The sequence below is a fragment of the Ornithorhynchus anatinus genome, chromosome 3 (assembly GCF_004115215.2).
Source record: "Ornithorhynchus anatinus isolate Pmale09 chromosome 3, mOrnAna1.pri.v4, whole genome shotgun sequence".
Classification (NCBI taxonomy): Eukaryota; Metazoa; Chordata; class Mammalia; order Monotremata; family Ornithorhynchidae; genus Ornithorhynchus; species Ornithorhynchus anatinus.
In genome coordinates, this window is record NC_041730.1 from 122,417,984 (window position 1) to 122,443,834 (window position 25,851).

Sequence of the window (25,851 nt, forward strand, 5' to 3'; positions counted from 1 at the left end):
GGGTTGGACACAGTTCCCGTCCCACGTGAGGCTCATAGTCTCAATCCTTATTTTACAGATGAGGTAACTAAGGCCCAGAGAAGTGAAATGACTTGCTCAAGTTCATATAGCAGACAAGTGGCAGAGCCGGGATTAGAACTCGTGACCTTCTGACTTCCAGACCCTTACTCTAATTATAATCATAATAATGATGGTATTTGTTAAGTGCTTACTATGAGCCAAGCACTGTTCTAAGCACGGGGGGAGATAGAGGTAATCAGGTTGTCCCACATGGGGCTCACAGTAACCACTGTACCAGGCTGCTTCTCAAATACCATTGATTGATTGATTGACTAATACTGCAACTGCTATAGAGAGAGAGATTTGGCCCCAGAGGATGGCAAGATGGAGCTACAGGAGAGTGAGTGGCTGAAGATAAGCAGTTGAATGATTTTCTCCCTAGAAGGGCCCCACCCTTTAGAAAGCCAGGGCAGAGCACGTCTTGGATCCTCTCTAGCGAGATTCATTCATTCAACTGTATTTATTGAGCATTTACTCCATGTAGGGCACTGTACTAAGTGCTTGGAATGGACAATTCAGCAACAGATAGAGACAATCCCTGCCCAATAACGGGCTCACAGTCTAAACGGCGGCGACAGACAGCAAAGCAAAAAAAAACCAAGTAGTCTGGCATAGATATCATCAAGAGAAAGAATTATAGATATATACACGAGATCTTGCAGAGGGTTCCAGGGCAGTGGAGGAGAGTTCCTCACCTGAATGAAGATATAAAAGATGGCCAGAGGGATGATGACAACAATGAAAACTGGGGTCGCTGTGCAGATCATGACGAGGGTGCTGATTATCCCCAGGAAACATAATAACCAGCTGCGGAAGGACATGGGCAGTAGGTCATCCACTGTAGAAATGTCCTGGGAAGACATGGTTGGGGGAGAGGTTTTCAGGAGAACACTGGGTGGTGACCGCTCTTCCCTTCCCACTTCTCAGATTCAATCAAGCGACACTGACCGAACACCTTACCTCGGTGTTTGGGAGAGTGTTGTTTCAGAAAGTTGGAAGACACAAAGAATTTACAGTTCAGATTCCTATTCTACAGGGCTCCGTCGGCTTTTCCCTATTACCATCCATGACATCGCCAATCCCACATCATAGAAGCAGTGTGGCTTAGTGGAAAGAGCACGGGCTTGGGAGTCAGAGGTTGTGTGCTCTAATTCAGGCTCCGCCACTTGTCAGCTGCGTGACTTTGGGCAAGTCACTTCACTTCCCTGTGCCTCAGTGATCTCATCTGGAAAATGGGGATTAAGACTGTGGGCCCCACCTGGGACAACCTGATAACCTTGTATCTCCACAGCGCTTAGAACAGTGCTTGGCATATAGTAAGCATTTAACAAATACCATCATTATTATTGTTATTATTAGAGATCATTTGGAGGAAATGAGAGACTGCATAATAATCTAATGATATTTGTTAAGCGCTTACTATGTGTCAAGCACTGTTCTAAGCACTGGAGGAGATACAAGGTTATCTGGTTATCCCTCGTGGGGCTCACAGTCTTGATCCCTGTTTTACGGATGAGGTCACTGAGGCAAAGAGAAGTTAAGTGATTTGCCCTAAGTCACACAGCTGACAAGTGGCAGAGCTGGGATTAGAACACACAACCTCTGACTCCCAAACGTGAGAGGTCAAGGCTGAAGAGGTAGATTTGGGAATCATCCCCCTAGAGATGGTGGTCGAAGCCATGGGAGTGAATGAGTTTTCCAAGGAAATGGGTGTAGATGGAGAATAGAAGGGGATCCAGTACTAAACCTCGAGGGACATCAACAGTTAGGGAGTGGGAGGCAGAGGAGAAGGCTAAGAAAGACACTGAGAATGAGCAGCCAGAAAGGTAGGAGGAGAAAGAGGAGAGAACATATCAATGGGAAGTCACTCTGGGACTCAGTGAACCGAGGTTAAGTACTGTTTCCAGAAGGAGGGATGGTCCATAGTGTCGAAGGCAGCTAAGAGGTCGGGTGAGATTAGGATGGAGTAGAGGTTATTGGATTTGGCAAGAAGGAGGTCATATGGATGATTTTAAAGAGATCGGTTTCCACGATTGAAGGGGGCGGAAGCCGGATTGCAGGGTGTCAAGGAGAGAAATGGAGGAGAGGACGTGGAGGCAGAAGGTGTAGGCAACTTGCTCAAGGACTGTTGTCCAGCCCACCTCCGCTGAAAGAATTGGGATCATTAGTAATACTCATAATCATAATAACGGTGGCATTTAAGCACTTACTATGTTCCAGGCACTGTACTAAGCACTGGGGTGGATACAAGCAAATCAGGTTGGACTCAGTCCCTGATCCACATGGGGCTCACAGTGTTAGTCCTCATTTTACAGAAGGGGTAACTGAGGCATAGAGAATTTAAGTGATTTGCCCAAGGTCACAGAGTAGGAAGGTGGTGGAGTCGGAATTAGAACCCAGGTCCTTCTGACTCCCAAGCCCATGCTATATCCACTAGGCCACTTTGCTTCTCTACAGACTGTGGGCATGAAGGCCAGGGGAATGTCTGCCCCTCCCTCCCCACAAGCCATAAGGTGACCAGCCCCCAGCCCTCCCCCGGCCCTGCTGGCAGATACGCACATTGGCAAACCTGTTGACGATCCGGCCTGTGGGAGTGGTGTCAAAGAAGCTCATAGGGACTTTGAGGATGTTGCCCAGCAGCTCCTTGTGCAGGAGGTATGATGCCCAGGTGGCCCCGTAGGCAGCCAGGAGCATTGCCCCTAATATAGAGAGACCTAAAACACATCCGCTCCAGTCAGCACCATGACCACCACAAGCGCTGTGGAACCCTATGACCACCACCAGCCCAGACCTTTCAGCCCGGCAACCCCGTGACACGAATCGGCGGCCCGGTGGCGAGACTCTGCCACAAAACGACCTGCACCAGCCTTGCCCCCTGTTGCCCACCCCCAGCCCTCAGGGCCGCCCTCCAGACCCCACCCTATTTCCCTTTTCCCACACCTACTTTGTGCGAGTCCCAGAACCCCGAAGACCCCAATCCTCATGTCCCGAATGGAAGATGGATAGGTTTCATTTTGGTAGGTGACGGAGTCCTGCGTCCAGACACTGAGCCAGAGATTGGAGCCGATGAAAGCCACGGCATTTGCCACGTAGATAAGGACGATGAAGAAGATTAAATTCCACCCTACTGATCGCAGGTACTTCAAGAATAGGCTGAACTTCACCTACAATGACCCCAAATGGTTGCAGTCATCATCAAAACCATTTATTAAGAGCAAATGATGCTGAGATGAGCATCACATCCAGCAAGTTAAATAGCATCAGGCCCCGCTTAGGAGGTGCTTGATATTTAAGTCTAACGCTGACCCAGACAGACATCTAAGGGTAAAAAGACATAAACAAGCATTGAACCTAGGCAGATATTAAATCTAGTGTTTACAGAATGCGACAGTCAAGAGGTAAGGGCATGCAGTGAGGGGATAGGTGAAAAGGGAACCCCGGGTCTTTCAGGAATCAATCAATTGTATTTATTGAGCACTTACTGTGTGCGGAGCACTGCACTTGGAAGAGTTGGTAGACACGTCCCCTGCCCACAACTAGCTCTCAGTCAAGAGGGGATACAGACAGAAATATAGCTAAATTATGGATTTTTTTGTGGTATTTGTTAAGCACTTGCTATGCTCCAGGCACTGTAGTAAGCGCTGGGATAGATACAAGCTAATCAGGTTGGACACAGTCCCTGTCCCACATGGGGCTCACAGACTTAATCCCCATTTTACAGATGAGCTGAGGCAGAGAAGTTAAGTGACTTGCCCAACAGTAGACAAGTGGTAGAGCCAGGGCTAGAACCCAGGTCCTTCTGACTCCCAGGCCCGTGCTCCATCCACTAGGCCATGCTACTTCCTACGTATATACATAAATGGCTAAGAGAGAGGTGAGTAATGGGTGCAAATCCAAATGGAAAAATGGGAGAAGAGGAAATGAGAACTTATTTGGGGAAGGCCTTTTGGAGCCTTTAAGGCTTTGAAGGTGGGGAGAGTAATTGTCAGATATAAAGAGGGAGCTTCCCTCTAGACTGTAAGCTTGTCGTGGGCAGGGAATGGATCTGTTCATTCTGCTGTACTGTACTCTCCTAAGTGCTCTGTAAAGTGCTCAGCACATAGTAAGCACTCAATTAATACCATTGATTGATTGGTTGATTAAGGGTATTCCAGGCCAGAGGCAGGGCCAGGGGTGAGAGGTTGTTGGTGAGATTGACGATATCAAGGTACAGGGAGTAGGTTGGCATTAGAGGAGCAAAGTATGCGAGGTGAGATCGGAGAGGGCAAGATGATTAAGTGCTTTAAAGCCAATGGTGACGACTTTCTGTTTGATGCAGAGGAGGATGGGCAACCATTGGAGGACCTGGAGGAGTGGGGAAACATGGACTGAATGTTTCTGTAGAAAAATGATCTGGGCAGAAGAGTGAAGTGTGAACTAGAGTGGGGAGAGACAGGAGACAGGGAAGTCAAGAAGGCTGATGCAGTAATCAAGGGGGGATAGGATAAGGGCTTGGATTAAGCTGGGAGCAGAATTATGTAGGGGTGTCTGGGAAGTGGATGGGAGGGGAGACTGGCTGGGAGGACTTCACAGAGAAGAAAGTGTTTCAAGAGCCCACATATCCCCCCAACTGCCCTTGAGTGCCAAAGCTCCCACTCCTGGCACCTATGCACATATCTTACATAGCCCATTACTTCCTCCTATCTGTAAATTACTTCAGCTTCTCTCTTCCCAACTAGAAGGAAAATTCCTTGCAAGCAGGGATCATATATACTAATTTCTACTGAACTCTTCCAAACCCTCAGTTTAGTGCTCTGCACACATTAGGCATGCAGAGACTCAGAGGACCTGGGACTAATCCGGCTCCACCACCTACCTGCTGGGTGGCCTTGGGTAAGTCACTTAGCTTCTCTGTGTCTCTGTTCCCTCATCTTCAAAATAGGGATTCGATATCTGCTCTCCCTCCTATTTAGACTGAGCCCCATGTGGGACCTGATGATCTTGCATCTACCCCAGCACTTAGTACAGTGTCTGGCACCTAAGTAAGCACTTAAAGACTAGAATTATTATTATTAGGTGCTTGGTAAATGCCACTGATCAAACTGGGGAACTGAGACCAAGGTGGACAGAGCCGAGGAACAGGTGAAAGGGCAAAAGCTTCTGAGGTGTTTGACCAAAGGAAGGGAGACAACTTGGTGGAAAGCCAGGAAGGAAGGAGATGAAGAATTTCTCTTTGTCCCGTCCCATTAGGGTCATCGGTATCTACTGAATGCTCATTGTGGTATTTGTCAAGACTTACTATGTGCCAGGCACTGTACTGAACGCTTGGGTAGATATAAGCAAATCGAGTTGGACATAGTTCCTGTCTCATGTGGGGCTCACAGTTTCAATCCCCATTTTAAGGATGAGGTAACTGAGGCACAGAGAAGTGAAGTGATTGCCCAAGGTCATACAGCAGACTGATGGTGGAGCTGGGATTAAAACCCATGATCTTCTGACTCCCAGGCCTGTACTCTATCCACTAGGCCACTGTGTGCAGAATGCTGTAGAAGGTGCTTGGGAATGTACAATACTACTATTGTGCTTGGGAAAATAAGAGGTGGAGTGGGTGCTTGGAAGTGTTCAATAAAATGTGAAGGTGTGCCCCCTGACCTTGAGGAATTTACAGTCTGATGGAGGGCTAAAATCCTTTTTCTCCTTTCAATATTTCCCTGCACTCCCTGCACATGACTCAGAGCCGTCTCTTCACTAGTCTCAAGGAAGTGGGAAAGAGAAACCAATTTCCAAATAGGAGAGCCATGCGGAGGGAGGGTTCATGGTTCAGTCTTGGGGACGGGAGAGAGGCAGCAAGAACAGAGAGAGAGAGAGAGAGAGAGAGAGAGAGAGAGAGAAGAGGAAGGGAAGGTAGCAGAGGAGGGAGCCATTTTGATAAACAGCCTTGCGACCCTCTAAGATTGGGGTGGCCCCATAAGGTGGATTTCTCCAGGTACCTTTCCAATTTCCATTGCTTCCTTCTTAATTAGCTCCTGTCCTTTCACCAGTTCCTTGGGGCCTGTCTGCCCTGCTCCCAACTCCCCAGCTTTTAGGGTGCTTCGTAGTGACTTCCGAAGCCGGGAGCTTCCAATCCTGGAACTGAGAAAAGAAGGACAAATCCCCTCAGTGCATGACCCCGGACTGACTGCTTCCATCCGGGTCCACATTAACCCAAGAAAAACTAGTGTTTCAATGGGAGGAATGCCCCTCCTCCCCTCCCTCCCATTGGCTGAAGTATGAACACTAAAGCTCTCCATCACCTTGCCCCCTCCTACCTCACCTCCCTTCTTTCCTTCTACAGCCCACCCTGCACATTCTGCTCCTCTGCCGATAACCTCATCACTGTGCCTCGTTCTCACCTGTCCCACCGTCAACCCCTGGCCCACAGCCTACCTCTGGCCTGGAATGCCCTCTCTCCTCACATCTGCCAAACTAGCTCTCTTCGCCCCTTTGAAGCCCTACTGAAGGCTCACCTTCTCCAGGAGGCCTTCTCAGACTGAGCCCCTCTTTTCCTCTGCTCTTTCTCTCTTCCCCATCACCCCTACTCCCTCCCTCTGCCCTATCCCTTTCCCCGCCCCACAGCACTTGTATATATTTGTACATATTTATTACTCTCTTTTATTCATGATGTGTATATATCTACAATTCTACTTATCTATTTTGATGCTATTGATGCCCGTCTACTTGTTTTGTCTTGTTGTCTGTCTCCCCCTTCTAGACTGTGAGCTCGTTGTTGGGTAGGGATTGTCTCTATCTGTTGATGACTTGTACTTTCCAAGGGCTCAGTACAGTGCTCTGCACACAGAAAGCGCTCAATAAATCCAATTAAATGAATGAATGAATGAACAGACCCTAGGAGGGCAAATAACAGGGTCCAGAGACAAGGAGCTCTTTCCCATCAGACAAATCAAGGCTTGAGGCTGCACAGAGGGCGTGGTTGGGTCCCCAACCTGCGGCTGAGGCGCCGATGAAAGCTGCCCTCTCTTTTCAGGGCCAGGGTGACCACCTCATAGGGAACTTCCTCTGCAGTGGGTATCGCTCCATCATCATCCTCCTCTTCACTGTTGGCCCCGACATCCACTAGCAAAAGAGAGATAATTATAATAATGGCATTTGTTGAGCGCTTACTATGTGCCAGACACTGTACTAAGCGCTGATGAGGATAAGTGAGTAGGTGTCTCCCTCTCTAGATTGTAAATTGGTTGTGGGCAGGGAACACGCCTACCAACTCCATTGTATCATACTCTCCTGAGCTTTTAGTACAGTGTTCTGTACACAGTAAGTGCTCATTACATGCTATCGATAGATTGGAGATGGGGGTTGGGCACCACACCAGCAGAAACCATGCAGCTGTTCTGAGTAGGTGCCTATAACAATCTCCCCAAACTTAACCTTCGGCCATATACCCTCCCTGATCCCCTCCCTTGGAAACCCATGTGGATCTTGCTGAATGGTCCAAGAAACATTGGGTTAGACTTTGGGAAAACCCCAAGGATGCAACAACAATAATAATTAATAATCATTATGGTACTTGCTAAGCGCTTACTATGTTCTGAGCACTGTACTAAGTCCCAGGGTAGATACAAGTTAATCAGGTTGGAGACAGTCCCTGTCCCACCTGGGGCTCATACTCTTATTGCCATTTTTCACAGATGAGGTAACTGAGTCACAGAGAAGCAGAGTGACTTGCCCAAGGTCAATAACAGGCACGTGACAGATCTGGGATTTGAACCCAGGTCCTTTTGACTCCCAGGCCCATGCTCTATCCACTAAGCCATGCTGCTTCTCATAATGGGTGCTCAACTCCTGCAGACTTGAGGCCTTTGAGAAACACAATCAAGGAATTTGTCCCAAATATATACTCTGAGTGGCCTGACTGAGGTCACTGAAGCCCAGAGATTCTCATGAGATAGTTACAATAATAATAATCATAATAATAAATTATTATTATTTGCTAAGTGCTTACTATATATCACGCACTGTACTAAGTGCTAAATACAGGATAATCAGGTCTCATATGAGGCTCACAGGCTGAATAGGAGGGAAAAAGAACAGGTATTGAATCCCCATTTCGCAGATGAGGGAACTGAGGCACAGAGAAGAGAAGTGACTTGCCCAAGATCACACAACAGGTAAGTGGTGGAGCCAGGATTAGAACTCAGGGCCTCTGACTCCCAGGCCTGGCCTTTTTCCACAAGTCCGCGTGACTGAGATGGACCCAGCCTCGCAGCAAAGGGGATCTGGAAGGTACCTGAGGGCAAGCGGCCTCTCCTTCAGCTTCCCTTCTGAGTCTGATGTCCCCAGACTCCTGGAGAGAATAAATCCCTGCTTTCCCCATACCTGTGATCTCCCCTTCAGAGCTGTCGTGCTTGCTGTACGTGCTTAAAATCTGAGCAAAAGCCCCTCCGTTGGCCAACAGAGTCTCATAGGATCCCTTCTCGGACACGGTCCCATTCGTCAGAACTACGATCTCATCCACGAAGGGCAAGAAGTTGATACTGTGTGTCACCAAGAGCCGTGTCTGAAAAGGACAATAGCGGGACGAGTTTACAACCCAGGGTCTTCAATCTACTATCTCCCGGCAGGCAATCAATGGAGAGTTTAGCCATGAAGAGACCATAGTTGTAGCTTTCTCTTCCCTCTCTCGGCAGCTGGGCAGCCATCCATCCCTAACCCTACAGCCAGGGATAGACTACCATCGTGGAGCGGGTCGGGCCAATCTCCAGGATGTGACATCACTGGGCCGAGTTTCTAGGGGCTGAGGACTCAGGGACGGGGAGAACTGACACCATTAGGGTGGAATTCAACCCTCCTCTGGGCGGCTGTGGTCTTTCCCCCCAGAGAGAGAGAGAGAGAGGGGAGTAGAAAGGAAATGGCCCCCGAAGAGAGAGGAGGAGGAATTGTTATGTCCAAGGGAACTAAAGGGATGATATGGAGAGGACACTAAGACCGCTACAGCTCATTGCGGGCAGGGAATGTGTTGTTTATTGTTGTGTTGTACTTTCCCAAGCGCTTAGTACAGTGCTCTGCACACAGTAAGTGCTCAGTAAGTACATCTGACTGACTAAATATCAATACAACCACTAACTACTGTTAACTATTTCTACTGCTAGCCCCACTGCATGCAGTTACTAGGAGAGGAAAAAGTCCAGCTCTTACCTTGTTTTTCAGCAGACCATTTGGGCCCAAGACTTTATTGAAAATGTGCTTCCCCACATGTGCATCCACCGCTGAGAGTGGATCATCCAGGACAAAAATGTCCATGTCGCTGTAGACAGCCCTGGCCAGGCTGACCCGCTGCTTCTGACCCCCGCTGAGGTTGATGCCCTCGAAAGAAGAGAACATTTCCAGTAATCCCACTGCTCAGGCTGATCTTGCCGAAATAAGGAAGGCAGCAACATCGCAGACCTGCCTTTCTAGGGGTTCAGACCTCATCCCTTAATCCCACCCCCACCCCCTTGACTCCCTCCCACCTCACAGTCATTTTCCTAGTTTTGCTTCTGCAGAAACTGTTGAGTCTGGAGGGGAAGCGAAGCCTCCAAGGCCAGACGGTATAGACCCAGCCGCCTGGCCTAGTGGGTAGAGCAGGGGCCTGGGAGTCAGAAGGGCCTGGGTTCTAATCCTGACACTGCCACTTGTCTGCTGGGTGACCTGGGACAAATCACTTTACTTCTCTGTACCTCAGTTCCTTCATCTGTAAAATGGAAATTAAGACTATGAGCCCCATGTGGGACATGGACCGTATCTAACCTGATTATCTTGTATCTATCCCAGAGTTTAGTAAAGTGCCTGACACATAGTAAGCACTTACTAAATACCATTAAAAAAACTCAAAAAAACCTAGAGGCTAGCCCAGGAATGCTAACTCGAGCCCTGCCCATTAGACCACACTGCCTTCTGGCTGCTCTGTTTAATTTCTTTTAACTATAAGCAACCATCCACCTGGTCTCTCTTCCCTTACATCTGGAATCAGCTGGGCCCCTTCCCCTTTCCCTTCCCCTGATCTCTCCAAGCCTCTCTCTTCTAAGGAACCCCCTTTAGCTGGTCCAAAATCACGCTTTCTGCCCTCCCTCCTGCCTTCACCTCTATCCCAGGGCCCTGGGAACCCCTAGCTTCAGGTTTCAGGTACCTTCTCGCCAATTTCGGCCATGTCTCCCCCAGGGAGCAGCTCCAGGTCCGGGAGAAGAGCACAAGCCTCCAGAATCCGCTGGTACCGCTCTTCGTCCAATGGGGACCCAAAGAGAATGTTGTCCCTCAGGGTGCCGTTCTGAATCCAGGACTGCTGGGGCACGTAGGCTAAGGAACCCTGAGGCGGGATGGTAGGACAGTAGGATGGTGAAACACAAGAATTGTAAGAGAGAACAAACAGCAGGAATGGGGGAGGGGCTGAAGAGAATAATTGTTGTTGCTATTGTTACTATTATTATCATCATTATTAGGTGTTTACTATGTGTCAAGTACTTTTCTGAGTTTTGGGGTAGATCCAAGTTAATCAGGTCTGACACGGTCCCTGTCCCACATGGGGCTCCCAGTCTAAAAGGGAGGGAGAATAGGCATTGAATCCCCATTTTACAGGTGAGGTAACTGAAGTCCAGAGAAATTAAGTGACTTATCCAAGATCACACAACAGGTAAGTGACAGAGCTGGGATTAGAACTCAGGGCCTCTGACACCCAGGCCCATGCTCTTTCCATCAGGAAACCCTGCCAGTATTTAAGAGTTTACATTATGCAGGCCTTGTGTCAAATGCCAGGGAGAAATACAAAGAAATCAGTTAAGGCCTAGCCCCCAGACCCAAGGGATTAGATAATAATAATAATGATGATAATAATAATGGTGGTATTTGTTAAGCGCTTACTATGTGCAAAGCACTGTTCTAAGCACTGAGGGGATACATCGTGATCAGGTTGTCCCACGTCGGGCTCACAGTTTTAATCCCCATTTTACAGATGAGGTAACTGAGACCCAGAGAAGTTAAGTGACTTGCCCAAAGTCACACAGCTGGCAAGAAGCAGAGCCAGGATTAGAACCCACGACCTCTGACTCCCAAGCCCGGGCTCTTTCCACTGAGCCACGCTGCTTCTCTACATTAGATGTAATGGGTGCGGGGAGGCCAGATGCAGAAGCATTGTAGCCTAGTGGATAGAGTGTGGGCCTGAAGTCAGAGGTCGTGGGTTCTAATCCCAGCTCTGCCATTTTTCTGCTGTGTGACCTTGGGCAAGTCACTTTACTTCTCTGTGCTTCAGTTACCTCAGTTGTAAAATGGAGATTGAGACTGTGAGCCCCACGTGGGCCTGGGACTGGGTCCAACCTGATTTATTTCGATCTACCTGAGCACTTAGCATAGTGCCTGACATGTAGTAAGCACCTAAATAGCTCAGTGGAAAGAGCCTGGGCTTCCGAGCCAGAGGTCATGGGTTCGACTCCCGGCTCTGCCACTTGTCAGCTGTGTGACTGTGGGCGAGTCACTTCACTTCTTTGTGCCTCAGTTCCTCATCTGTAAAATGGGGATTAACTGTGAGCCTCATGTGGGACAACCTGATTACCCCGTATCTCCCCCAGCGCTTAGAACAGTGCTCTGCACATAGTAAGTGCTTAACAAATACCAACATTATTAAATACCACAATTATCATTATTATTAAAGTGGGGATTAAGACTGTATCCAACCTACCCCAGTGCTTAGTACAGTGCTTGGCACATTGTAAGCACTTAAATATCATAAAAAAAGCAGAACAAATCATATCATGCTGACACACTGAAAGCCAGTTCGAGTTCAACAATTAAAATCTCCCCCAGAAAAAATGCCATGCCAAAGCACTCGGTGGGCAAAGCCTGCTTCCCAGAGCCACAGGCCTGAGCCCTGCTGACCCAGGCCCCCATCACAAGTCCTGGGCAGGCCAGGCTGGTGAGGGAGCACAGGCTGAGGCCCAGCACCAGCCTACATGGGCACCATGGGAGTCTGTCAGAGTCACTGCACTGCAATGATTCTCAGAACTCTCCCACTGTTCTGGGTATCCCAGGACAGACGTCCACACTCCAAGCCTATGAAGTCGAGCGTGGCTGGCCGGCACCGGCGGAGCTACAGAGCTGGCGTTGGTGGGAGACAATACAAAGAAACGGCTTCCTGGGACGAGTGTACTTCCCCACTGCCGAGAAGGGCTCTCCCCTGAGTCAGACAGCCATTCCCCTGGCTTCCAGCTCAGATCCTGAAGTAGGCCCCGCCAGCCCCTTCTGGGAGCCCCAAGTTGAGCTTTCTCCCGGGCCCAAAACCCCCACATCCTCTCACCTTAATGGTGATGTTCCCGTGAACATGCTCCATCTCTCCCAGCAGGGCTGAAATGAGGGAGGACTTGCCAGAGCCCACAGCCCCCACCACGGACATCAGCTGGCCCGGCTGGATGTCCAGAGTGACACTGAAAGACAAAGGAGACCGTTCCGGGTTCAGAAGGTGGTGCTGAGGGACACCAACTCCCAGAAGTCAACTTGGCAACTGGAATCGGGCTACCTTGGACCTGATCGTTGGAAATTCGGCCTCAGAACACCTCACCCCGTGGTGGCATGGTGGCCCCTGGTCTGCCTGTCTGCTTCCTGGCAATGGTGGGCAGCAGCCCTGGATAATTCGCCTGAGGTAAAAACATCTCTCTTGGTTCGGCTCTTGCTCAGGAATACCCATTCAGCTCTTGGTCAGGAATACTCACCGTCCTGTTTCTGGGCCTAATCGGAAAGCTGAAGTTTATTTATCTATTGATTTATTTTTTGGTTTGCCCCAGTGGTGCTGGAGTCCTTCCATCAATCAATCAATCAGTGGTATTTATTGTGCTTACTCTGTGCAGAACACTCAACCAAGTACTCGAGACAGCACGGTAGAGTTAGTAGATGTGGTTCTTGCCCTCAAGAGTCTTATAATATAGTTGGGGAGACAGAGAGTAAAATAAATGACAGGTGAAAGAAGCAACAGAATATAAGGATGTGGACATAAGTTCTGTGGGTGTGGGAGGAGAATCTAAATCCTTAGGGTCTATGAACACTAGCGGCACAGTAAAGAGGGAAAATCCAGTGGGGAGAGGAAAGATTAGTCAGGGAAAGCTTCCTGGAGGAGGTCTGATTTTAGTTAGGCTTCGAAGTTGGGGAGCATCGTGGTCTGTCAAATACGAAGGGGGAGGGAGGTGGGAGGGCGTAAGTGAGAGAGAAAAGAGCAAAGCAGAATGAGTAAGTTGCTCCTCTGCATAAGGAGCTCAGGGCCAGACTGCCCCAACACAACTCAGAGCAACTCCAGAACCAAGAGCACAAGAACATAAGCAAGATGATACCATATCAGACCAAGGGTTCATCCAAACCAGTACTATGCTCCAAGGTGGGTTGGATGGACCACAGGTATTAGGAGGAACACAATGATGGTTGCCTCTCTTGACATCCATCCTCATGGACAACATCTCTTACAGTTCCCTCAGGTAATGATCACAGAGCAATAGCACATCACGGACCGATAACCCCTTGTGGACCGATAATGCATCACAGATCTAGAACCTGTCATGGATTGATAACTCATCTTGGAACGATAACCCGTCACAGACCGATAACCCATCACAGAACAATAATGCATCACAGATCAACAGCCGATCACAGACCCACAACCCGTCCTGAATTGAACTAAATCCTTCTTGCCCCTTCTAACCCGGGAACATACAGACTAGGGACAGAGTATTTGCTTCCATTTATCAGAAGATTGTGTTTCATTTAATTTGGCAGCACATGACCAGGGCATAGAAACTCTCGCTGCTTCATGGACCTCTCTTAGCCCTCGCTATGGGACTGAGACAGTGCCATGAGGCTACATAGTCTGGCCCAAGTCAACCAAGAGTACTTATTTATCACCTACTATGTGCAGAGAATTGTGCTAACCCAGGTCCACAAAGAATTTTCAGGCTAACAGGGGAGCCATACGTAATCATTTAAAATTAAGAGGAAAACAAATATGGAATGTTGAATAAGTAAACAGATAAGTGCTTAAACAGTAGAGTGTGTAAAATGGCAGGTACAAAGACCTACATTTGGCTTTGACTGTATAGTAAGCGCTCAATAAATACTATTGAATGAAGTACTGAGGCGGTAGCGGGGAGGATGAGTGACCTGGGGGAGAAAAAAATTCCCAGAAGCTTTTTGCTCTGAATCCCTCCTGTCCCTGGTCACACCCCATAAAGAGCAGAGGTCTGGCCCGAAGATAGCAACCTTCCACTAAGATGTACAACAGAAGGGACCGGGGTGGGAATGCGAGCCAAAGCTCCTCTCAGCCGAGTGCTGGAAGCAAAGGACTGCTCTCAGCCTCCCTGGGCTGCGATGGGGTAGGGCCCAAGGGATCCAAACTGGGATCTTGATTCACGTCCTGTGGGATGTATGCTCTAGATGACCAAGAAGACCCCCTTGTCCCTCCCACACTCTCTCCCATCCTGAGACTCTTTCTTATACCCCACTCAGGAAAGACCAAAATCTGAGACAGCCCCAAGCTGGATCTCTAGACTTTAAACTCATCGTGGGCAGGGAATGTGTCTGTTTATTGTCATATCGTACTCTCCCAAATGCTTAGTGCAGATGACACAGTACACGTTCAGGAAACACAATTAAATGAGTGATCTCCAGCACTTCAAGTTTATAGAATTAGAAGAAGATCTAGTATATTGGCACCATCACCTAAGCTTTTCCCTCCCATTCCCAATTTTTCTCCTTTCTGGCTTAATCTCTGGAAACATTCACCTCAAGACTCTTCAGCTCCCTCGCATGGGAACCTCAAGCAATCAAGCCATAGTATTTATTGAGCACTTACCCTGTACAAGGCATTGTACTAAACACTTGGGAGAGGACATTAGAGTTAGTATCTATGATCCCGGACCTCAAAAATTTTACAATCTAGCAGGGGAGACAGATACTGAAATGCGCTGCAGGAAGGGGGAAGCAAGATAGTATAAAGACAAGCACTGGGAGAGGGGGTGACCACCCAAGCTTTTAGGTGACTTGGAAGTACTTAAATGGCTGCTGTGGGGAAATAGGGTGGAGAGATGAGATACCAATCAGAGAAGGTCTTCTGGAGGAGATGAGATTTCAGAAGGGATTTGAAAGATGGGCAGACTAGTGGTCTGCCAGCTGTGAATGGGGAAGGAGTTCCAGGCAGAAGGGAGGGTGAGAATGAGGCACAATCAGTTGGTTGGCTATTGTCAGAGAAAGGGCAGATTGGTGACTCACTCTCTGATGGTGGGGTCAGCATCTTGATCCCAGGTAAAGGAAGCCTTGTGAAACTGTACTGCCTGATCTGTTGAGAGAATTTACCTCTTTCAGCCATAGCCCAGGCCCAAGAGTCCACAGTTTCATTGTGCTCATGGACCATTAATTCCTTAAAACCCTGAGAGTCCCCACCCCCAAGAGAAAAAATGGCAAAACATCCAAGAAGCATCCCCTGCCCCTGGACATTTTCATTCCTTTCAAAGAGCTCACTTCCTCATCTACTAGAGAAGCAGCGTGGCTCAGTGGAAAGAGCCCAGGCTTGGGAGTCAGAGGTCTTGGGTTCGAATCCCAGCTCTGCCATTTGTCAGCTATGTGACCGTGGGCAAGTCACTTCACTTCTCTGGGCCTCAGTTCCCTCATCTGTAAAATGGGGATGAAGACTGTGAGCCTCACGTGGGACAACCTGATGACCCTGTATCTACCACAGCGCTTAGAACAGTGCTCTGCACATAGTAAGTGCTTAACAAATACCAACATTATTATTACCTAATGTAGCCTCACTCAATTCTTGTGAATGATGGTATTTGTTAAGCTCTTACTTTGCACCAACCGCTGCACTAACCTTTGGGGGAGATACAATATAAGCAGCTCCGACACAGTCCCTGTCTCCTTGGGGCTCACAGTCTAAGAGGGAGGGAGAACAGATACCTTGTCCCTGTTTTACAGTTGAGGTAACTGAGGCACAGAGAAGCTAAGTGACTTGCTCATGATCCATCAGCAGACAAGTGGCAGAGTTGGAATTAGAACTCACCTCTTTTTACAGATGGCGAAACGAAGGCAGAGTGGTGACTTACCTAAGGCCACCTGGGAGTGTGGGGAAATGGTAAGACCAGAACTCAGCCTTTGACTCCCTATCTACTATTCTATCTACCAGGCTTCCCTGCAAAAAAAGGGGCTGCACCCCCACTTACTAAGAGTGGGGTCACATCGAATGGCTGAGGTATCCAGGTCATCCCCACTCAAATACTTCTCCAGACGCTCTGTGGAAACGCTCACCTAGAGGAGAGAGCACAGTGTCATGTGAGTTGAGAAGTCTCTAATAGCACAGGTTCTGGAGAGAAGGCCCGTGACTCGAGATGTTCAGAGCTAGAGGGGTAATTGAGAACATTTGCTTTCAATTTCAGCTGTTACTGGGCTAGCCTTTACATAAGATATTTTCCCTCTCCCTCAGAGTCAGAGTTTCCTCTTCACTGGAGAGGACACCCTGAAAGAGCCTATAGAGGCGAGAGGAGTCGGTGAAAGAATGGTTGAGGGTGGGGTTTGGGGAGAGAGTTGTCAGGGAAGAACCTAGCTGTGGGTCCTGAATCACCATATCCAATCAATCCATCAACAGTGGTCTTTATTGAGCGCTTACTGTGTGCAGAGAACTGGACTAAGCGCTCAGAAGAGTATGACGCAGCAGAGTTAGCAGACACGTTCCCTGCCCACAGTGAGCTTACAGTCTAGAGGGAGAGACAGGCATTAATATAAATAAATAATTTATAGATATGTTATGCAGAGCTAGCCAAAATTCCACAGTGTGGGCTGGGGAGGTCCCCTAGGAAGTGTGCACTCCTTACCAAGTCGCACACTCCCAGCCCAACCACAGGCTTCGGAACAGCCGTGGCCGTTGCGTCTGGATCCCTCGCTGACCAGAAGAATGTTACAGAATCTCGTTACCCCATCAGGGAACAGAAGTTTCTGGGAGTTCCGCCCCCCATGATTCAGGAGCGGCGGAAGTCTCTGCTTACCTGCAGCAGGGAGGAAATGAGCATGGGAAGCATGGCCAGAGGAAAGCGAAGTATGTTGAAAAGGGTGATGGAGGTGAAGGCCGTCTGCGCGTCTAAAATGTTGTTCTCGTTCACCAGGACATAGACCCCAAAGGTAATGACAGACACCTGAAAGGATAAAGCCATTCGAGCACCTGCAGCTTCAGAAAGGGCATGCCTAGTCTGCTGCTACTGGTCTGCCTTCACACCACCCACCCCAACTCTTGCCCTTCAACAACTTCAAGGCAAGGACAGTTCTCTGGGAGGCCAATGGCCTGGGCACCCCCCTGCCCCATTCAGGCCACAACGTACGGGAAAGAGGCTGCCCTCCCTCGCCTGTCTCCCATTCACTGCCCAGGAGGCGACATCCTGAAAAGGGGCATTTGCCCCCACCCCATCCCACACTCACCAAAACAGGAGCCATGTTGAAGATGAACACAGTGACAGCCTGCAGGTAGGCAAAGTTCTTCAAATTCTTCACCTCTTTCTTGCGGATCTCTTGGACCTGCGTCTCAAAAGAGGGCTCCCAGGCAAATAGCTTTAAGACCTAAAGGGTCATGGAGCTGGTATCATTACCGTGGTCAGCTAGAGAAAGCACCCAGCCTAACCCTCTGCCATCCCCTGACCCCAGGCACTATTCAATAGTATTTATTCAATAGTATTTATTGAGCGCTTACTATGTGCAGAGCACTGTACTAAGCGCTTGGAATGAACAAGTCGGCAACAGATACAGTCACCAGAATGCCTCAGAAAGAAGCTCATGCACACTGTGCTTTTCAGCCAATAGTTCTTCACTCAGAAACCCTTTAGAAAGCACGTTTCAAGTAGTTTACGTACTAAAGGAGAGGGGAAATGTTTCCTTTACAACATGGCTGGGTATCTTCCTTTTAATGGAAATACTTGCTGCAAAGTGTTGTCCCAGAAAATGGGGGTTTCTCAAGGCTCAGTTCTGGGTTCCTTTCTCTTCTCAACGGCAGGGAAGGTCTCTGTTATATTGTTATATTATACTCTCTCTAGCACTTAGTACAGTGCTCTGCACACAGTAGCGCTCAATAAATATGATTGACTGACTGAACCTCCCTTGAAGACCTCACCCACTCCCATTGTTTCAACTACCACTTCTACGGAGATGACTCCCCAAATCTACCCTGATGGGACCGACCTCTCTCCCTCCCTGCAAACTCCATTCATTCATTCATTCAATCAATCGTATTTACTGAGTGCTTACTGTGTGCAGAGCACTATACTAAGTGCTGGGGAAAGTACAATACAGCAATAAAGAGTGACAATCCCTGCCCACCTTCTCCTGTTTCCAGGACATCTCTACATAGATATCTCTTCATTTTACCTCCCAAATCCTCTCTTCCATTTAACTTTTCCCATCGCTGGTGAAATCGCCATCATTGTCCCCATCTCTCAAGGTCATAATATTGGTATTATCCTCAACTCCTTTCACTCGTATTCAGTCTGTTGCCTAATCCTGTCAGTTCTTTTATTTAGTAGTAGAGGTATTTCGAAAAATCAATCGTATTTACTGAGTGCTTGCTGTGTGCTGAGCACTGTACTAATTGCTTGAGAAAGTACCATATAACAGAGTTAGTAGACATGTTCTCTGCCCTCAATGAGCTTATTATTATTATTGTATTTGTTAAGCACTTACTATGTAGTAATAATGATGATAATAATATGTGTTCAGCCCCATTCTAAGCACTGGGGTAGAAACCAGTTAATTAGACTGGACACAGCCCTGAATAATAATGTTAGTATTTGTTAAGCGCTTACTCTGAATCACAAAAAGGATATAAATAGGTCTAAATAGGAGGAAGAAAAGGTATTGAATCTTCACTTTATAGTTGAGGAAACTGAGGTCCAAAGAAATTAAGGGATTTGCCCAAGATCACACAGCAAGCAGTTGGTGGAGCCAGCATTAGAACCCAGGTCCTCTGATTCCCAGGCCTATACTCTTTCCACTTGGCTGCTTCTCGAATATGCTTTTCCTCTACAACATTTCCACCCTCAATCTAAACTTCCCATACACTGGTCCAAGCATGTGGCATATCGTGACTTGACTGCTGTATCAGCCTCCTCACTGACCTCCCTGCCTCCAGCCTCTCCCCCTCCTGTCCATACTTCACTCTCCTGCCTAGATCATTTTTTTTTAAAACATAATAATGGGCACATATCTTTATTCCTCAAAAACCTCCAGTGATTGCCTATTTTCTCTCCACATCCAGCAGAAACTCTTCACCATTGGTTTCAAGGCATTGGATCAGCTTTCTCCCCAGTGCTTATACTTGCTCTTCTCCCACTACACTCAAGTTTGCTCCTCTCAAGCCAACCTACTCAGTTTACCTCGGTCTCATCTCTCCATCCACCTACCTCTTGTTCACATCTCCTTCCTGACTGGAATTGTCCCCACGCCTTCACACCTGGTAGACCACTGCTCTCCCCAACTTCAAAGCCCTCCTAAAATCAATTCTCCTCCAGGAGGCCTTTCCTGATAAACGTCTCCTATCCCCACACCCAGTTTCCCCCTCAAAAGCCACTTCGTTGCTTCTGCACCACTTAAACATTTGGGTACTCACAAGCCCTGTAGCCCTTAGATACCTAACTTTATCCTAACTAGAATTTGTTTTAGTGCTTATCGGCCCCTCTAGATTGTATTCTATTTGAGATTTTATCTACTATTCATTCGTTCATTCAATAGTATTTATTGATCGCTTACTTTGTGCAGAGCACTGTACTAAGAGCTTGGAATGTACAATTCGGCAACAGATAGAGAGAATCCCTGACCAATGATGGGCTTACAGTCTAAATGGGGAAGACAGACAGCAAAGCAAAAGAGACCAAAACAAAGCAAGACAACATCATCGAGATAAATAGAATCAAGGAGATATACACCTCATTAACAAATTAAATAGGGTAATAAATAATATATTCAAATGAGTACAGTGCTGAGTAGAGGGGAAGAGGGAAGAGCAGAGGGTCGGGGGGAGGGGAGGGGGAGCAGAGAGAAAGGGAGGGCTCAGTCTAGGAAGGCCTCCTGGAGGAGATGAGCTCTCAGTAGGGCTTTGAAGAGGGGAAGAGAGTTAGTTTGGTGGACGTGAGGAGGGAGGGCGTTCCAGGGAGGATGTGGGCCAGAGGTCAATGGTGGGATAGGCGTGAACAGGGCACCGTGAGGAGGTGAGCGGTAGAGGAGCGGAGTGTACAGGGTGGGCAATAGAAAGAGAGAAGGGAGGTGAGGTAGGAGGGGGCAAGGTGATGGAGAGCTTTGAAGCCAAGAGAGAGGAGCTTTTGTTTCATATGAAGGTTGATAGGCAACCACTGGAGGTTTTTGAGGAGGGGAGTGATAGGCCCAGAGTGTTTCTTTAGGAAGATGATCCAGACAGTGGAATGAAGAATAGACTCGAGTGGGGAGAGACAGGAGGAAGGGAGATCAGAGAGGAGGCTGACCCAATAATCCAGTTGGGATATTATGAGAGTTTGTACCAGCACAATAGCAGTTTGGATGGAGGGGAAAGGGTGGATCTTGGCAATACTGTGAAGGTGAGACTGGCAGATGTTGGTGACGAATTGGATGTCTGTCTACTAGTACCACTGTACTTCCTTGAACACTTAGGAGAATGCTCTGCACAGAGTAAGTGCCCATTAAATGTTTATGCTTGACTGGGTCTTCGTGAGTTTAATCAATCAATCAGTCATCTTTATTGAGCACTTACTGTGTGCAGAACACCGTATTAAGTGCTCGGGAGAATATAACAGAACATATAAATATAACATAATATATAAATATAAATATAACAAGCTTACAGTCTAGAGAGGGAGACAAGCATTAATATAAATAAATTAATGCTTGCTGTGGGACAAGGAGTGGTGGAGAATAAAGGGAGCAAGTCAGAGAGATGCAGAAGGGAGTGGGAGAAAAGGAAAAGAGAGCTTAGTCAGAGAAGTCCTCTTGGAGGAGATGTGCCTTCAATAAGGCTTTGAAGGTAGGCAGAGTAATTGTCTGTCAGATATGAAGAGGGAGGGCATTCCAGGACAGAGGGAGGACATGGACTAGAGGTCGCTGGGAAGATAGGTAGGAAAATAGATCAAGGTACAGTAGGAAGATAGATCAAGGAAGACAGGAAGATAGATCAAGGTACAGTGAGTAGGTTGGCATTAGAGGAGCTCAGTGTGTGGGCTGGGTTGTAGTAGAAAAGGAGTTAAGTGAAGTACGATGGGGCAAAGTGATTGCGTTCTTTTAAAGTGTCTTGTAAGCCCTTAACAAATGCCAACGTGAATAGTTTTGTTTTTATTAAGAATAATTCATAATTGATTATTAGTAATAATAACAGTAACCCTGCCCAATGACTGAAGAGTGAGGCTCTAACTTCACCTAATCTCAGCCCAATCTCCTGAAGGCTGGACTTGTGAGTTGAGGCAGAAGACAGACTCTTGGGGTTCAGGGGTCTCTTGCCTGTCTGAGCTGGTGCATGGGAGGGTGTCTTGGTTGGGAGATGATAAGCAAGATGCTCAGAATGAGGTCTGTTGAGCCTAGGATTCGAGAGGGAGTGACTGAAGTCGATGGTTTAAGGTGAGGGAGTGTGTGTTTCCGCTTTTGCTTAAACACTTTATTTCATGCTGTCTCTGTGAGACATGTGGTTTTTCAGGCCCTTATTACTGTCCTCTGATAGAAGATAACAACATCCATTTATATTACAGAAGGGGGTCTAAAGCATTCTTTCACCCCGCCTAAAAGTAAGCAGGGTGGTAGTCAGAAAATCACAGGTTCTAATCCTGACTCTTCCACTTTTCTGCTGTGTGATCTTGGGCAAGTCACTTCACTTTTCTGTGCCTCTGATACCTCATCTGTAAAATGGGGATTGAGACTGTGAGCCCCATGGGGGACAGGGACTGTGTCCAACCTGACTAGCTTGTATCTACCTCAGTGTTTAGAACAGTGCTTGGGACACAGCAAGCACTTTAAAAAGTACCATAATTATTATTATTTTGAAACTGGATGGACATGATCTGCTGTAAAGACTCCCATTCACCTTTGTTGGTAAAAAGCAAATTACAGTAAGAATGAATCAATGAATGAATGAACAAGAAGCAAAGGGAATAGCTCATGAACAGAGGAAGCAGGGCGAAAGGTCGATCACTTCATTAGCATCATGTGGACCTAACCCCAGTAACTGAGCTCTGCTGGCCCCTCCTGTGGACAGCTGGGCAGAAAAGGGTGGTGCTGGGATGGGGGGGGGGTCATTTTGGATTGCAAGCCCCTTGAGGGACAGAGACTGGGTCCAACCTACTTCACGTGTATCTACCGCAGTGCTCAAAACAGTGTTTGACACTTAGGAAGCACTTAACAAATACCATTTAAAAAAAAACAAAACAAGGCCAGTCACCTCCCTCTCATTCAAATGATGAGATCGGAGACTCTCCCTTCTGCATTGCCCTTGCATGTGGATCTGACCCTTCAAGCACTTTCTATTCACTCCGCCCTCAGCCCTATAGCACTTAAGTACATATCTGAAATTTATTTCAACATCTGTCTCTCCCTCTAGATCGCAAGCTCCTTGTTGGCAGGGAATGAGTCTACTTACTCTGTTGCATTCTATTCTCCCAAACACTTAGTACGATGCTCTGCATACAGTAAATGCTCAGTAAATACCAGTGATTGATTGATAGCAGTTCCCAGTGGTCAGAAGTCAGAATTTGGCCTCCTTCCCTAGGTTACTTGACCCTTCCTCTCACCTTTATCCCACTGAGGATCTCATTCATGATTTTCAAGCGTTTGTCTTTGTTCTTCATGTTTTTTACCTATGAAGAGAAGAGAGAAAATAGTGCCAGGCACTTAAACCTTATGTACAAAAAAACAACCAAAGGGACAAATTTTTTGTGTGTATAATGTGGCTGTAGGTGAGCCTTGCATTGGCTTCTTCAGCCACATATACTCTCAGAAGAGAATTTCACAGCCAGAGGTGTCACCTTCTAACAAGATGTTAGTAGTCTTTGTGTCCTTCATGTTATCTATATATAATATAGTATAGTATCTAATTATCTCTCTCTATATTAGCATATATATTATAATATATTGTATAGTATAGTTAGTACCGCTCTAGACTGTAAGCTGGTTGAGAGCAGGGAGCGTGTTTACCATTTCTGATACATTGCACTCTCCCAAGCACTGAGTAATAATAATAATAATGTTGGTATTTGTTAAGCACTTACTATGTGCAGAGCAACTGTTCTAAGCGCTGGGGTAGATACAGGGTCATCAGGTTGTCCCACGTGAGGCTCACAGTTAATCCCCATTTTACAGATGAGGGAACTGAGGCACAGAGAAGTGAAGTGACTTGCCCACAGTCACACAGCTGACAAGTGACAGAGCTGGGATTCGAACTCATGACCTCTGACTCCCAAGCCCAGGCTCTTTCCACTAAGCCACGTGCTGTACAGTACTGTGCTCTGTACAGAAGTAAGCACTCAATAAATACCCTTGATTGAAAGAGTGATTGCAGCTCCCTCTTCTAGATAGCCCGGGAGGGTCTCATGTGAGCAAGGGGTGAGGAGAAGATGGAGACCAAGAGGGCAGACCTCTCCAGCTTCTTTCATCCCCATAGAAGCAGCGTGGCTTAGTGGAAAGAGCACGGGCTTGGGAGTCAGAAGGTCATGGGTTCTAATCCCCTACTCCGCCACTTGTCAGCTGTGTGACTTTGGGCAAGTCTCTTAACTTCTCTGTGCCTCAGTTACCTCATCTGCAAAATGGGGATTAAGACTGTGAGCCCCATGTCGGACAACCTGATTATCTTGTATCCCCCCAGTGCTTAGAATAGTGTTTGGCACATAGTAAGTGCTTAACAAATGCCTCCATCATCATCATCACTCCCACTCTCCAACTTCTTCCATGGGTACAGCTGGACATTTCGAGGTGGGGGTCAGGACCTGGGCACTGGAATTAGATTAGGGACACAGGACAGAAGCAACCACAGCCATAGCTCTGGCTTCCAAGTTGAAGTTTGTCCAGATAGCAGGAGGAAGTTTTCAGTTTCCAAACTGAGTGAACACTGTCTGGAATGATGCCCACCGCATCCACAGTTTGCACTAGAGGTCCAACTGGGTGTATGGCAATGGGAGGAAAGTTGTTGGGTGCTGAACTGAGGAGAGGAAATTGGGAAGCAGCAAGACAGCATCTAGGAGATGCTGATGATGAAGGCTCAAGGAAGGTCTTCCAAAAGATCTGGGGTTAGGGTCCTACTGTGCCTCTGACAACTCTCTCCCTCCCTCCATGTGTCAGGAAACAGGGTCACAGGGCAAAGGTTAAGGTGGCGGAAACTGAATGTGGGCACGGGGTGAGTTGGGGGTGGAGGGATTTATTTCCCCTGTGGCTGCCCAAAACCTTGGAGTTCCTTCCTCTCTTGTGTCAGCTCCTGGCCCAGAAGCTACAACAAAGAAAGCAGAGGTCCAAAAGGCTTCAGGATTGTGTCCCCCGGGGTTGAGGAAGGAGAGCAGCCCCTCTACTCTGCATTCCCTTACCTGAATCATCCTGCATTTGGTGGCCAGCAGCCCATTAATGGGGATCAGCAGGACCAGGAATCCAAGACCGGCGAGGATGCAGGGCCCCATCTCCATCCACAGGAAGACAGTAGCCAGCACGATCTGAAGAGGGCACGACCACAACAGGTGAATGAAGTTGGCCACTTCCAAAAACCGCTGGGCGTCCACGGACATCAGGTTCACCATTTCGCCCACAGTGTACTGCTTCCTGGAGGCATTGGAGATGGCCAGGGCCTAAGAATAAAGAGAAGAGTTTGACAGGTTGGCTGTGGAAAAGGAAGCCCTTGGCTCAGGGAAATGGAGACCACCTGGTCCCTCCCTAAGGCCCAAGTGAAAGGTTCTGCTAGGCCCCAGGCAGGGGAAATCAGGAAGGTCTCAGACCTCCCTGGAGCACACCTGCCCCCATCCGATTGTCACTGCACCTGCTATTTCTTTATTGGCCCATCCAGGGAATATTATGGGGAGGATCAGACAGTGTGGCCTGTAGGAAAGGGAATGGCTGTTGAAACAACCCACCTCTGCACACTCTGCTCCTCTAATGCTAACCTTCTCACTGTGCCTCGATCTCGCCTATCGCGCCGCTGATCCCTAGCCCAAGTCCTGCCTCTGGCCTGGAATACCCTCACTCCTCAAATTCAATGCAATTACTCTTCCCCGCTTCAAAGCCTTAATGAAGGCACATGTCCTCCAAGAGGCCTTCCCAGACTAAGCCCCTCCTTTCCTCTCCTCCCACTCCCTTCTGTGTCACCCTGGCTTGCTCCCTTGGTTCTTAAGCAGTGGAAAAAGCCTGGGCTTGGGAGCCAGAGGTCATGGGTTCGAATCCCGGCTCTGCCACTCATCAGCTGTGTGACTGTGGGTAAGTCACTTCACTTCTCTGGGTCTCAGTTCCCTTATCTCTAAAATGGGGATTAAGACAGTGAGTCTCACGTGGGACAACCTGATTACCCTGTATCTACCCCAGCACTTAGAACAGTGCTCTGCACATAGTAAGTGTTTAACAAATACCAACATTATTATTATTATTCTCCACCTCCCAGCCCCACAGCACTTATGGGCATATCTGTAATTTATTTGTCCTGATGTTGGTTTCCCCGGCTCTAGACTGTAAGCTTGTTGTGGGCAGGGATTGTGTCTATCGTACTGTACTCCCAAGCACTGAGTACTGTTCTGCACACAGTAAGCGCTCAATAGATACAAGTGAATGAATGAATGA

At 47.9% G+C, this 25,851-nt stretch overlaps 1 protein-coding gene across 1 annotated transcript in view; it reads right to left on the reverse strand.

Moving 5' to 3' along the window:
• Positions 1-25,851, reverse strand: part of ABCC2 (ATP binding cassette subfamily C member 2) — a 70,770-nt gene that overhangs the window by 13,231 nt on the left and 31,688 nt on the right. Inside the window, exons 10-24 of the mRNA XM_029059301.1 lie at positions 24,618-24,872; positions 22,836-22,901; positions 17,506-17,643; positions 17,079-17,225; positions 16,260-16,344; positions 15,310-15,376; positions 12,359-12,485; positions 10,202-10,378; positions 9,232-9,399; positions 8,413-8,593; positions 7,023-7,152; positions 6,030-6,171; positions 3,005-3,224; positions 2,620-2,774; positions 756-911 (exon numbers count right to left, since the gene is read on the reverse strand). Coding sequence (XP_028915134.1) covers positions 756-911; positions 2,620-2,774; positions 3,005-3,224; positions 6,030-6,171; positions 7,023-7,152; positions 8,413-8,593; positions 9,232-9,399; positions 10,202-10,378; positions 12,359-12,485; positions 15,310-15,376; positions 16,260-16,344; positions 17,079-17,225; positions 17,506-17,643; positions 22,836-22,901; positions 24,618-24,872 — 2,214 coding nt within the window. The remainder of the gene's footprint in view (positions 1-755; positions 912-2,619; positions 2,775-3,004; positions 3,225-6,029; positions 6,172-7,022; positions 7,153-8,412; positions 8,594-9,231; positions 9,400-10,201; positions 10,379-12,358; positions 12,486-15,309; positions 15,377-16,259; positions 16,345-17,078; positions 17,226-17,505; positions 17,644-22,835; positions 22,902-24,617; positions 24,873-25,851) is intronic.